Source organism: Brienomyrus brachyistius, chromosome 19, assembly GCF_023856365.1.
Source record: "Brienomyrus brachyistius isolate T26 chromosome 19, BBRACH_0.4, whole genome shotgun sequence".
Taxonomy (NCBI): Eukaryota; Metazoa; Chordata; class Actinopteri; order Osteoglossiformes; family Mormyridae; genus Brienomyrus; species Brienomyrus brachyistius.
The window spans coordinates 21,386,015-21,398,390 of NC_064551.1; the positions used below are offsets into that span (position 1 = coordinate 21,386,015).

At 41.7% G+C, this 12,376-nt stretch overlaps 1 protein-coding gene across 13 annotated transcripts in view; it reads right to left on the bottom strand.

Moving 5' to 3' along the window:
- Positions 1 to 12,376, bottom strand: part of LOC125715113 (serine-aspartate repeat-containing protein I-like) — a 31,616-nt gene that overhangs the window by 16,435 nt on the left and 2,805 nt on the right. For 3 of the 13 annotated variants that reach the window (XM_048986361.1, XM_048986363.1, XM_048986364.1), the window contains exons 4-11: positions 12,158 to 12,217; positions 11,840 to 12,041; positions 11,284 to 11,341; positions 10,888 to 11,000; positions 10,569 to 10,680; positions 7,653 to 8,142; positions 4,283 to 4,342; positions 3,981 to 4,167 (exon numbers count right to left, since the gene is read on the bottom strand). In XM_048986361.1, the coding sequence (XP_048842318.1) occupies positions 3,981 to 4,167; positions 4,283 to 4,342; positions 7,653 to 8,142; positions 10,569 to 10,680; positions 10,888 to 11,000; positions 11,284 to 11,341; positions 11,840 to 12,041; positions 12,158 to 12,217 (1,282 nt within the window). Of the gene's footprint in view, positions 1 to 1,549; positions 1,608 to 1,845; positions 2,048 to 2,163; positions 2,390 to 2,967; positions 3,080 to 3,286; positions 3,400 to 3,682; positions 3,741 to 3,980; positions 4,168 to 4,282; positions 4,343 to 4,956; positions 5,128 to 5,535; positions 5,648 to 5,854; positions 5,968 to 6,250; positions 6,309 to 6,822; positions 7,025 to 7,140; positions 7,201 to 7,652; positions 8,143 to 10,568; positions 10,681 to 10,887; positions 11,001 to 11,283; positions 11,342 to 11,839; positions 12,042 to 12,157; positions 12,218 to 12,376 lie in introns of all 13 variants that reach the window. The other 10 variants (XM_048986357.1, XM_048986358.1, XM_048986359.1 and 7 more) reach the window with 8 other exon arrangements.

The window sequence follows — 12,376 nt, forward strand, 5'->3', positions numbered from 1 at the left end:
AGGCTATTCCTTGTATGCCAGCAAACTCACCTGGCTTCTTCTCATGCTCTTCATCCTCGCTGTCAGAAAGAACAACTTTCCCGACCACCCTGTCATCTGATCCAATCTCAATGTTCTGTTTTCTGGCCTCAGTTTCAGAGTCAGCGTCCCCAGACTGGCCTCTCTGGGCTGACATTTGCTCCTCAGTATCACTGTCATTAATACGCTGCTTTGGTTCATCATGTTCAGAGCTCCCACTTCTTCTCAGGAGGTCCAGCTCATTTCTGTCACTGGCAGTAGGTCTGGAGACACCCTGTTCCAAGTGAAGGTCATGTAGACCATCCTCAGAGTCGCTGTCGCCCTGCCCGACATCATATTCGTTTTGCATAATGTGCTCATCATTACACTGGTTATCATGGGCTTCACCTTCTGCCTCACAATCTTCATCCTGTGCATTGAAGGGGTAAAAGTTTACATTGTTTAACATAAAAGACATATACCGACTAAGGTATTTCTAAGCTAATTCAGGATGTTAAAATTGTCTGATTCCAATTAACTTTATCGGAACACAAACTGGGAAAGTTTGCAGAACGTATATACATCTATTAATATACTACAGTCCATAAGGATAAAAACATCACTGTTCATCCCCTTTCTGAAGCCCATCTACTGGAACCAACCAGACCTCAGCTGCACCCTCATAATACAAAGAGGTAGCTTACCAGCAGCAGTGACCATCACAGAAACATAATGCACCTTCTTTAAACTTAATATGCTCCAGAATATTTATGTTTAGGGGGAAAACAGCATGAATATACCCAACTGTGCCCCCCATTTGGTGATCTGGAAACTTACCCGATTAGCTTCTACATCCATATTCCACTTTGGGTGAACTACGTAGCCTTTATTTGATGGCACTGGTACACTAGGATGGTCACAGAACCCTGATTCACCAGGTCGGAGTGCCCTGGGGTTCGAAGAGACCAGCTGTTAACTTTTCCCTTTTAATCTTTCCCATTAATGTGCACAGAACTCATAGGTAATAATGCTTGATAGTACTGGTTTGCAGTACAAGCTATGAATGCAATCCTATTATTAAGAATGTGCAAATCATAACTTTCTGCTATAAAAATTTCAATCCAGTCTGATGTGAACATGCCTCAGACACACTTACTCTCTGTTCCCTCCTCCCATTGTATCATCAGAGTCAGAATCCTTAACTGCTGCTGGTTCTGATGAAACTCCTGATTGATTCTTCTCTTCTTCCAAGTCTTCTTCTTTGAAGCCCTACAAAAAAGTGCCACCATAAGGTTGGATTTACCACCAGACGGAAAGTTCTGCTTGTGGCTTTGGTCCTTGCCCTTTAAGTAGTGTGTACACATTCTCCCCTTTCCTTTGTGTCCTTACTCCACCAACTGACATACAGGCATTTGCTTGCTCACAGTGTGCACCGTGTAATGGACCAGTATTGCATCCAGGGAGTACAATGCCCCTAACTACACCTAACTACAACCTGTCTTGGATGAGTGGTTCTAAGACTGACGGATATAAAACAAATGAGCACAAATACCGTAAACTCTTCTTCCTCCTCATCCCCCAACTGTTCAGGGATATCTGTGATCATCTTCCTGTGAGAATGCAAAATCCAATGTGTGGTTGGACTTGATAGTAAAATGCACTGGTTTATACACAAGCCAACCCATCTGTACTTGCTAAACAACAACAACTAAAAGACCACAATTCTGTGAGATCTTTAGTATATATATATATATATTTTTTTTTTTCCCTTTTAAACACTATACAGCTACAAAATTATAAAATTGTAATTGCTATACAATGAATTACACAAGACAAACATTGACTTACTCTTCCTCATCAACCGAGTCACTGTCAGAGACAAACAAGTTTTTCTGGACTTTTTCTCCAAATTCAGTTCTTTTTCCATCTTCCTCTTCCTCACTATCAGATCCCAGCTCCTGCAGTTTGGCTGCCATAGATTTTTCAGGAGACTGCAAACCTCCATCACAGGCTGAGATTTCACCATCCAACAACAGGCTTTCCTTCTCCACTATAACACAAAAAACCCCAAAGAGCAAGAGTTTACACCAAATCTTGAGGAAAAAAACACTAATCTTTGTAGGTGAAAAGCAAAACAGGCTATTCCTTGTATGCCAGCAAACTCACCTGGCTTCTTCTCATGCTCTTCATCCTCGCTGTCAGAAAGAACAACTTTCCCGACCACCCTGTCATCTGATCCAATCTCAATGTTCTGTTTTCTGGCCTCAGTTTCAGAGTCAGCGTCCCCAGACTGGCCTCTCTGGGCTGACATTTGCTCCTCAGTATCACTGTCATTAATACGCTGCTTTGGTTCATCATGTTCAGAGCTCCCACTTCTTCTCAGGAGGTCCAGCTCATTTCTGTCACTGGCAGTAGGTCTGGAGACACCCTGTTCCAAGTGAAGGTCATGTAGACCATCCTCAGAGTCGCTGTCGCCCTGCCCGACATCATATTCGTTTTGCATAATGTGCTCATCATTACACTGGTTATCATGGGCTTCACCTTCTGCCTCACAATCTTCATCCTGTGCATTGAAGGGGTAAAAGTTTACATTGTTTAACATAAAAGACATATACCGACTAAGGTATTTCTAAGCTAATTCAGGATGTTAAAATTGTCTGATTCCAATTAACTTTATCGGAACACAAACTGGGAAAGTTTGCAGAACGTATATACATCTATTAATATACTACAGTCCATAAGGATAAAAACATCACTGTTCATCCCCTTTCTGAAGCCCATCTACTGGAACCAACCAGACCTCAGCTGCACCCTCATAATACAAAGAGGTAGCTTACCAGCAGCAGTGACCATCACAGAAACATAATGCACCTTCTTTAAACTTAATATGCTCCAGAATATTTATGTTTAGGGGGAAAACAGCATGAATATACCCAACTGTGCCCCCCATTTGGTGATCTGGAAACTTACCCGATTAGCTTCTACATCCATATTCCACTTTGGGTGAACTACGTAGCCTTTATTTGATGGCACTGGTACACTAGGATGGTCACAGAACCCTGATTCACCAGGTCGGAGTGCCCTGGGGTTCGAAGAGACCAGCTGTTAACTTTTCCCTTTTAATCTTTCCCATTAATGTGCACAGAACTCATAGGTAATAATGCTTGATAGTACTGGTTTGCAGTACAAGCTATGAATGCAATCCTATTATTAAGAATGTGCAAATCATAACTTTCTGCTATAAAAATTTCAATCCAGTCTGATGTGAACATGCCTCAGACACACTTACTCTCTGTTCCCTCCTCCCATTGTATCATCAGAGTCAGAATCCTTAACTGCTGCTGGTTCTGATGAAACTCCTGATTGATTCTTCTCTTCTTCCAAGTCTTCTTCTTTGAAGCCCTACAAAAAAGTGCCACCATAAGGTTGGATTTACCACCAGACGGAAAGTTCTGCTTGTGGCTTTGGTCCTTGCCCTTTAAGTAGTGTGTACACATTCTCCCCTTTCCTTTGTGTCCTTACTCCACCAACTGACATACAGGCATTTGCTTGCTCACAGTGTGCACCGTGTAATGGACCAGTATTGCATCCAGGGAGTACAATGCCCCTAACTACACCTAACTACAACCTGTCTTGGATGAGTGGTTCTAAGACTGACGGATATAAAACAAATGAGCACAAATACCGTAAACTCTTCTTCCTCCTCATCCCCCAACTGTTCAGGGATATCTGTGATCATCTTCCTGTGAGAATGCAAAATCCAATGTGTGGTTGGACTTGATAGTAAAATGCACTGGTTTATACACAAGCCAACCCATCTGTACTTGCTAAACAACAACAACTAAAAGACCACAATTCTGTGAGATCTTTAGTATATATATATATATATATTTTTTTTTTTTCCTTTTAAACACTATACAGCTACAAAATTATAAAATTGTAATTGCTATACAATGAATTACACAAGACAAACATTGACTTACTCTTCCTCATCAACCGAGTCACTGTCAGAGACAAACAAGTTTTTCTGGACTTTTTCTCCAAATTCAGTTCTTTTTCCATCTTCAGATCCCAGCTCCTGTAGTTTGGCTGCCATAGATTTTTCAGAAGACTGCAGACCTCCATCACAGGCTGAGATTTCACCATCCAACAACAGGCTTTCCTTCTCCACTATAACACAAAAACCCCCAAAAAGCAAGAGTTTACGCCAAATCTTGAGGAAAAAACACAAATTTTTGTAGGTGAAAAGCAAAACAGGCTATTCCTTGCATGCCAGCAAACTCACCTGGCTTCTTCTCATGCTCTTCATCCTCGCTGTCAGAAAGAACAACTTTCTTTCTTTTCACTAAAAAGAAAATAAGGCACTGAACGTGACCCAGTACGTGAACATTGGGATTGTAAGATTTGTGTTACATTTAACATATATTTATAGACAGTGATTTTTAAAGCACCTCGCAGGACATTCATATTGAAGATTAGAATGACTGTCACATACCACGGTAAAACTAAGGTGTGCTACTGTGTAAAGTGCATAACTATGGCTGAAAGGTGAACTATTTAACACATCTAGAAGAGATCAACAAGATTAATTGTTTTTTAGTTAACAATAAGCACAGACAGACTACAGACAGTCTAACTACCTGGTTTTTCTTTCCTGTCATCACTTTCTTCCGACGGCTCCAGCTCATTACCCTCCTTTCGGTTCCCCCCTGTAGGCTCCTTCAGAGTTGCATCGTCCTCACTATCGGACTCTATGCTGGCCTTACGTTTCCCTTTGCTCCTCCCGACCACCCTGTCATCTGATCCAATCCCAATATTCTGTTTTCTGGCCTCAGTTTCAGAGTCAGCGTCCCCAGACTGGCCTCTCTGGGCTGACATTTGCTCCTCAGTATCACTGTCATTAATACGCTGCTTTGGTTCATCATGTTCAGAGCTCCCACTTCTTCTCAGGAGGTCCACCTCATTTCTGTCACTGGCAGTAGGTCTGGAGACACCCTGTTCCAAGTGACTGTCATGTAGACCATCCTCAGAGTCGCTGTCGCCCTGCCCGACATCATATTCGTTTTGCATAATGTGCTCATCATTAGACTGGTTATCATGGGCTTCACCTTCTGCCTCACAATCTTCATCCTGTGCATTGAAGGGGTAAAAGTTTACATTGTTTAACATAAAAGTCATATACCGACTAAGGCATTTCTAAGATAATTCAGGATGTTAAAATTGTCTGATTCCAATTAACTTTATCGGAACACAAACTGGGAAAGTTTGCAGAACGTATATACATCTATTAATATACTACAGTCCATAAGGATAAAAACATCACTGTTCATCCCCTGTCTGAAGCCCATCTACTGGAACCAACCAGACCTCAGCTGCACCCTCATAATACAAAGAGGTAGCTTACCAGCAGCAGTGACCATCACAGAAACATAATGCACCTTCTTTAAACTTAATATGCTCCAGAATATTTATGTTTAGGGGGAAAAACAGCATGAATATACCCAACTGTGCCCCCCATTTGGTGATCTGGAAACTTACCCGATTAGCTTCTACATCCATATTCCACTTTGGGTGAACTACGTAGCCTTTATCTGATGGCACTGGTACACTAGGATGGTCACAGAATCCTGATTCACCAGGTCGGAGTGCCCTGGGGTTCGAAGAGACCAGCTGTTAACTTTTCCCTTTTAATCTTTCCCACTAATGTGCACAGAACTCATAGGTAATAAAGCTTGATAGTATTGGTTTGCAGTACAAGCTATGAATGCAATTCTATTATTAAGAATGTGCAAATCATAACTTTCTGCTATAAAAATTTCAATCCAGTCTGATGTGAACATGCCTCAGACACACTTACTCTCTGTTCCCTCCTCCCATTGTATCATCAGAGTCAGAATCCTTAACTGCTGCTGGTTCTGATGAAACTCCTGATTGACTCTTCTCTTCTTCCAAGTCTTCTTCTTTGAAGCCCTACAAAAAAGTGCCACCATAAGGCTGGATTTACCACCAGACGGAAAGTTCTGCTTGTGGCTTTGGTCCTTGCCCTTTAGGTAGTGTGTATACATTCTCCCCTTTCCTTTGTGTCCTTACTCCACCAACTGACATACAGGCATTTGCTTGCTCACAGTGTGCACCGTGCAATGGACCAGTATTGCATCCAGGGAGTACAATGCCCCTAACTACACCTAACTACAACCTGTCTTGGATGAGTGGTTCTAAGACTGATGGATATAAAACAAATGAGCACAAATACCGTAAACTCTTCTTCCTCCTCATTCCCCAACTGTTCAGGGACATCTGTGATCATCTTCCTGTGAAAATGCAAAATCCAATGTGTGGTTGGACTTGATAGTAAAATGCACTGGTTTATACACAAGCCAACCCATCTGTACTTGCTAAACAACTAAAAAAAACACAATTCTGTGAGATCTTTAGTATATATATATATATATATATATATATATATATATATCTTTCCTTTTAAACACTATCCAACTACAAAATTATAAAATTGTAATTGCTATAAAAATGAATTACACAAGGGGACGGCATGGTGGTGCAGTGGTTAGCACTGTTGCCTCACACCTCTGGGACCTGGGTTCGAGTCTCCGCCTGGGTTACATGTTGCATGTTCTCCCCATATCGTGCTGCGGTTTCCCCCCACAGTCCAAAAAACATGCTGAGGCTAATTCAACCCATCCTGGGTTGTTCCCTGCCTCATGCCCATTGCTTCCAGAATAGGCTCCGGACCCCCGCGACCCAGCAGGATAAGCGGTTTGGAAAATGGATGGATGGATGAATCACACAAGACAAACACTGACTTACTCTTCCTCATCAACCAAGTCACTGTCAGAGACAAACAAGTTTTTCTGGACTTTTTCTCCAAATTCAGTTGTTTTTCCATCTTCATCTTCCTCACTATCAGGTTCCAGCTCCTGTAGTTTGGCTGCCATAGATTTTTCAGAAGACTGCAAACCTCCATCACAGGCTGAGATTTCACCATCCAACAACAGGCTTTCCTTCTTCACTAAAACACAAAAAACCCCAAAAAGCAAGAGTTTACACCAAATCTTGAGGAAAAAAACACTAATCTTTGTAGGTGAAAAGCAAAACAGGCTATTCCTTGCATGCCAGCAAACTCACCTGGCTTCTTCTCATGCTCTTCATCCTCACTGTCAGAAAGAACAGCTTTCTTTCTTTTCACTAAAAAGAAAATAAGGCACTGAACGTGACCCAGTACGTGAACATTGGGATTGTAAGATTTGTGTTACATTTAACATACATTTATAGACAGTGATTTTTAAAGCACCTCGCAGGACATTCATATTGAAGATTAGAATGACTGTCACATACCACGGTAAAACTAAGGTGTGCTACTGTGTAAAGTGCATAACTGTGGTTGAAAGGTGAACTATTTAACACATCTAGAAATCAATAAGATTGATTGTTTTTTACTTTTAATTTGTGACTGACTAAAATACCTTTTATACCCATTTTTCTTTATAATTTTAAGTCTTGTACAAGCAAAAAATTTACAAAAAGGGGGTATACTTACAGCCACATGAGTAACTGAAATGTCTTACAAAATGCTTAACTTAATATAAAGTCATCCATTTTAAAAATAAGCACAGACAGACTACAGACAGTCTAACTACCTGGTTTTTCTTTCCTGTCATCACGTTCTTCTGACGGCTCCAGCTCATTACTCTCCTTTCGGTTCCCCCCTGTAGGCTCCTTCACAGTTTCATCGTCCTCACTGTCGGACTCTATGCTGGCCTTACGTTTCCCTTTGCTCCTCCCGACCACCCTGTCATCTGATCCAATCTCAATATTCTGTTTTCTGGCCTCAGTTTCAGAGTCAGCGTCCCCAGACTGGCCTCTCTGGGCTGACATTTGCTCCTCAGTATCACTGTCATTAATACGCTGCTTTGGTTCATCATGTTCAGAGCTCCCACTTCTTCTCAGGAGGTCCAGCTCATTTCTGTCACTGGCAGTAGGTCTGGAGACACCTTGTTCCAAGTGACTGTGATGTAGACCATTCTCAGAGTCGCTGTCGCCCTGCCCGACATCATATTCGTTTTGCATAATGTGCTCATCATTAGACTGGTTATCATGGGCTTCACCTTCTGCCTCACAATCTTCATCCTGTGCATTGAAGGGGTAAAAGTTTACATTGTTTAACATAAAAGTCATATACCGACTAATTCAGGATGTTAAAATTGTCTGATCCCAATTAACTTTATCGGAAAAAAATTGGGAAAGTTTGCATAATGTACAGTCAGGTCCATAAATATTAGGACATCGACACAATTCTAATCTTTTTGGCTCTGTACACCACCACAATGGAAATGAAACAAACAAGATGTGCTTTAACTGCAGACTTTCAGCTATAATTTAAGGGCATTTATATACAAATCAAGTGAACGGTGTAACAATTACAGCAGTTAGTATATGTGCCTCCCACTTTTTAAGGGACCAAAAGTAATGGGACAATTGGCTGCTCAGCTGTTCCATGGCCAGGTGTGTGTTATTCCCTCATTATCTTATTTACAAGGAGCAGATAAAAGGTCTAGAGTTCATTTCAAGTGTGCTAGAAGATCGGGTCGTCTCAGTCGGTGCTAATCAGCACGACGACGCCAGATAAGAAGTCGATTTGTTAAATCGGTGTTAAGTGCATTAGAATTTGTGCGCGCTCACATGGAGCACGTTCGGCAGCGCAAGTCTGCGTTTGGCTCATGACGCAATCTCCGTATTTCACGGAGGAAGACTAATTATACAGGGTTATGAGGAGTTTAAATCAACGCTGCAAAGAAGGTCCACTACCCCTGCAGCCAAGAAAAGCAGGCAGGCTTGTTGGCAACGTATTGCCGACCGAGTAAATGCACAAGTACGTTTTCATGATCATAAAACGTGGTCTAAAATATCTCACGACCAAGTGTTAGACTATGAAGTGTTTTCTGAAAAGAATTGAAATACTGTTAATAGCAGCTTACAGATGCGACAATTCAGGATTGTCGCATCTGCTGCCCAAAGTTCCATTACTGTGATATGTTACTCGTACGGTAAAACTAATGTTACCAATAACTTAACTGATCCGATTTCAAACGCAATAACAGTGGAAAGCGTACGTGGCAGCAAGTCAAGATGAAATATAAAAACATGACAAGTGGTAGGGCTACATGTATTTATATTTCTACTCATTCTGAAAGATTTGTTGTGTCCATCCTTCACTTAATAGTGTGTTTCTATGTTTTACAGCTAATAAGAAAAAGGTGTCTTAATATTACACTTAATAGAAGGTGAGCTATTGTTTAACAAACAAATGATTTACAACAGGGGGCGGCATGGTGGTGCAGTGGTTAGCACTGTTGCCTCACACCTCTGGGACCCGGGTTCGAGTCTCTGCCTGGGTCACATGTGTGTGGAGTTTGCATGTTCTCCCCATGTCGTCGTGGGGTTTCCTCCGGGTACTCCGGTTTCCCCCCACAGTCCAAAAAACATGCTGAGGCTAATTGGAGTTGCTAAATTGCCCATAGGAGTGCATGTGTGAGTGAATGGTGTGTGAGTGTGCCCTGCGATGGGCTGGCCCCCCATCCTGGGTTGTTCCCTGCTTCGTGCCCATAGGCTCCAGACCCTCCGCGACCCAGTAGGATAAGCAGTTTGGAAAATGGATGGATGGATGATTTACAACAGGACAAAACAGAAGCACATGTGTAGTGAGAAAAGGACTCGGAACCTGTCACCACAGTTAAGTTAGCCTCATATTCAGTTTTCTAGCTTTAATAAGTTTTAACGGAAGGCGAGGCATTTTTAATAACAGAATTGTGATATCCAGTACACAGACAACAATGCTCACCAATTATTTTCGCGCTTCAAACCATTTCGTGATTTGTGCCAAATCGTGTTAATAGCTAATATAGTAGGTCCTGTTAGCTGAAATGACATGGTGGTTTAGCATTCTGGGCTCATGGTGACTGTTGCACACCCCTTTGTTTCCCACATTGCTTTATGTACGAATTTTTATAAATTTTTGAATGTTCGAATGTATCCAAATAATGTGCAATGGGAAAATGCATGAATGGATTAACTTTAAAACTAGACAAGACAGGAACATTTAGTGAAGTATGCTTTGATCAGTGGACTAGAGGGAACAATACACACCCCTTGGGTTTTCAGAATAACTTTCTCTCTAACAGTTATTAATACATTGTATGCATATTATATGCCATTGCTCCATTTCATACATATTAGCAGAGAGAATCCCTCACGATTCGCGCCCCAGTGTTGTATAGATCACCCAGGTACGCCGGCATTGCCTTCGGAGAGATTGTAGTTGGAGGGGCGATGCTCATATAGGACTGACTTATGCAGAAACCTCTACTTAATCAGGAATAAAAACTGCTCAGAGCAGGTTTGAGACAGCGTAAATTGCCATAGCAGCATGCCTCGAGTAAAACATACCCACCTTTCGTAGTTAATCGTGAAGTTACACCACACATCATCAAGCTACTCGCAAAGTTACCCTGATAAGCCAGTAATCCCGCTTCATACTATAACCACTGGAAACTTACCTGATTAGTTTCTACATCCATATGCCACTTTGGGTGAACTACGTAGCCTTTATCTGATGACACTGGTACACTAGGATGGTCACAGAATCCTGATTCACCAGGTCGGAGTGCCCTGGGGTTCGAAGAGACCAGCTGTTAACTTTTCCCTTTTAATCTTTCCCACTAATGTGCACAGAACTCATAGGTAATAATGCTTGATAGTATTGGTTTGCAGTACAAGCTATGAATGCAATCCTATTATTAAGAATGTGCAAATCATAACTTTCTGCTATAAAAATTTCAATCCAGTCTGATGTGAACATGCCTCAGACACACTTACTCTCTGTTCCCTCCTCCCATTGTATCATCAGAGTCAGAATCCTTAACTGCTGCTGTTTCTGATGAAACTCCTGATTGATTCTTCTCTTCTTCCAAGTCTTCTTCTTTGAAGCCCTACAAAAAAGTGCCACCATAAGGTTGGATTTACCACCAGATGGAAAGTTCTGCTTGTGGCTTTGATCCTTGCCCTTTAAGTAGTGTGTACACATTCTCCCCTTTCCTTTGTGTCCTTACTCCACCAACTGACATACAGGCATTTGCTTGCTCACAGTGTGCACCGTGCAATGGACCAGTATTGCATCCAGGGAGTACAATGCCCCTAACTACACCTAACTACAACCTGTCCTGGATGAGTGGTTCTAAGACTGATGGATATAAAACAAATGAGCACAAATACCGTAAACTCTTCTTCCTCCTCATCCCCCAACTGTTCAGGGATATCTGTGATCATCTTCCTGTGAGAATGCAAAATCCAATGTGTGGTTGGACTTGATAGTAAAATGCACTGGTTTATACACAAGCCAACCCATCCGTACTTGCTAAACAACAACTAAAAAAAAAACACAATTCTGTGAGATCTGTTTTAGTATATATATAAATTTTTCCTTTTAAACACTATCCAACTACAAAATTATAAAACTGTAATTGCTATAAAAATGAATTACACAAGGGGACGGCATGGTGGTGCAGTGGTTAGCACTGTTGCCTCACACCTCTGGGACCCGGGTTCGAATCTCCGCCTGGGTTACATGTTGCATGTTCTCCCCATATCGTGCTGCGGTTTCCCCCCACAGTCCAAAAAACATGCTGAGGCTAATTCGACCCATCCTGGGTTGTTCCCTGCCTCATGCCCATTGCTTCCAGAATAGGCTCCGGACCCCCGCGACCCAGCAGGATAAGCAGTTTGGAAAATGGATGAATGAATGAATCACACAAGACAAACACTGACTTACTCTTCCTCATCAACCAAGTCACTGTCAGAGACAAACAAGTTTTTCTGGACTTTTTCTCCAAATTCAGTTCTTTTTCCATCTTCCTCTTCCTCACTATCAGATCCCAGCTCCTGTAGTTTGGCTGCCATAGATTTTTCAGAAGACTGCAAACCTCCATCACAGGCTGAGATTTCACCATCCAACAACAGGCTTTCCTTCTCCACTAAGACACAAAAACCCCAAAGAGCAAGAGTTTACACCAAATCTTGAGGGAAAAAAACACTAATTTTTGTAGGTGAAAAGCAAAACAGGCTATTCCTTGCATGCCAGCAAACTCACCTGGCTTCTTCTCATGCTCTTCATCCTCGCTGTCAGAAAGAACAACTTTCTTTCTTTTCACTAAAAAGAAAATAAGGCACTGAACGTGACCCAGTACGTGAACATTGGGATTGTAAGATTTGTGTTACATTTAACATACATTTACAGACAGTGATTTTTAAAGCACCTCGCAGGACATTCATATTGAAGATTAGAATGACTGTCACATACCACGGTAAA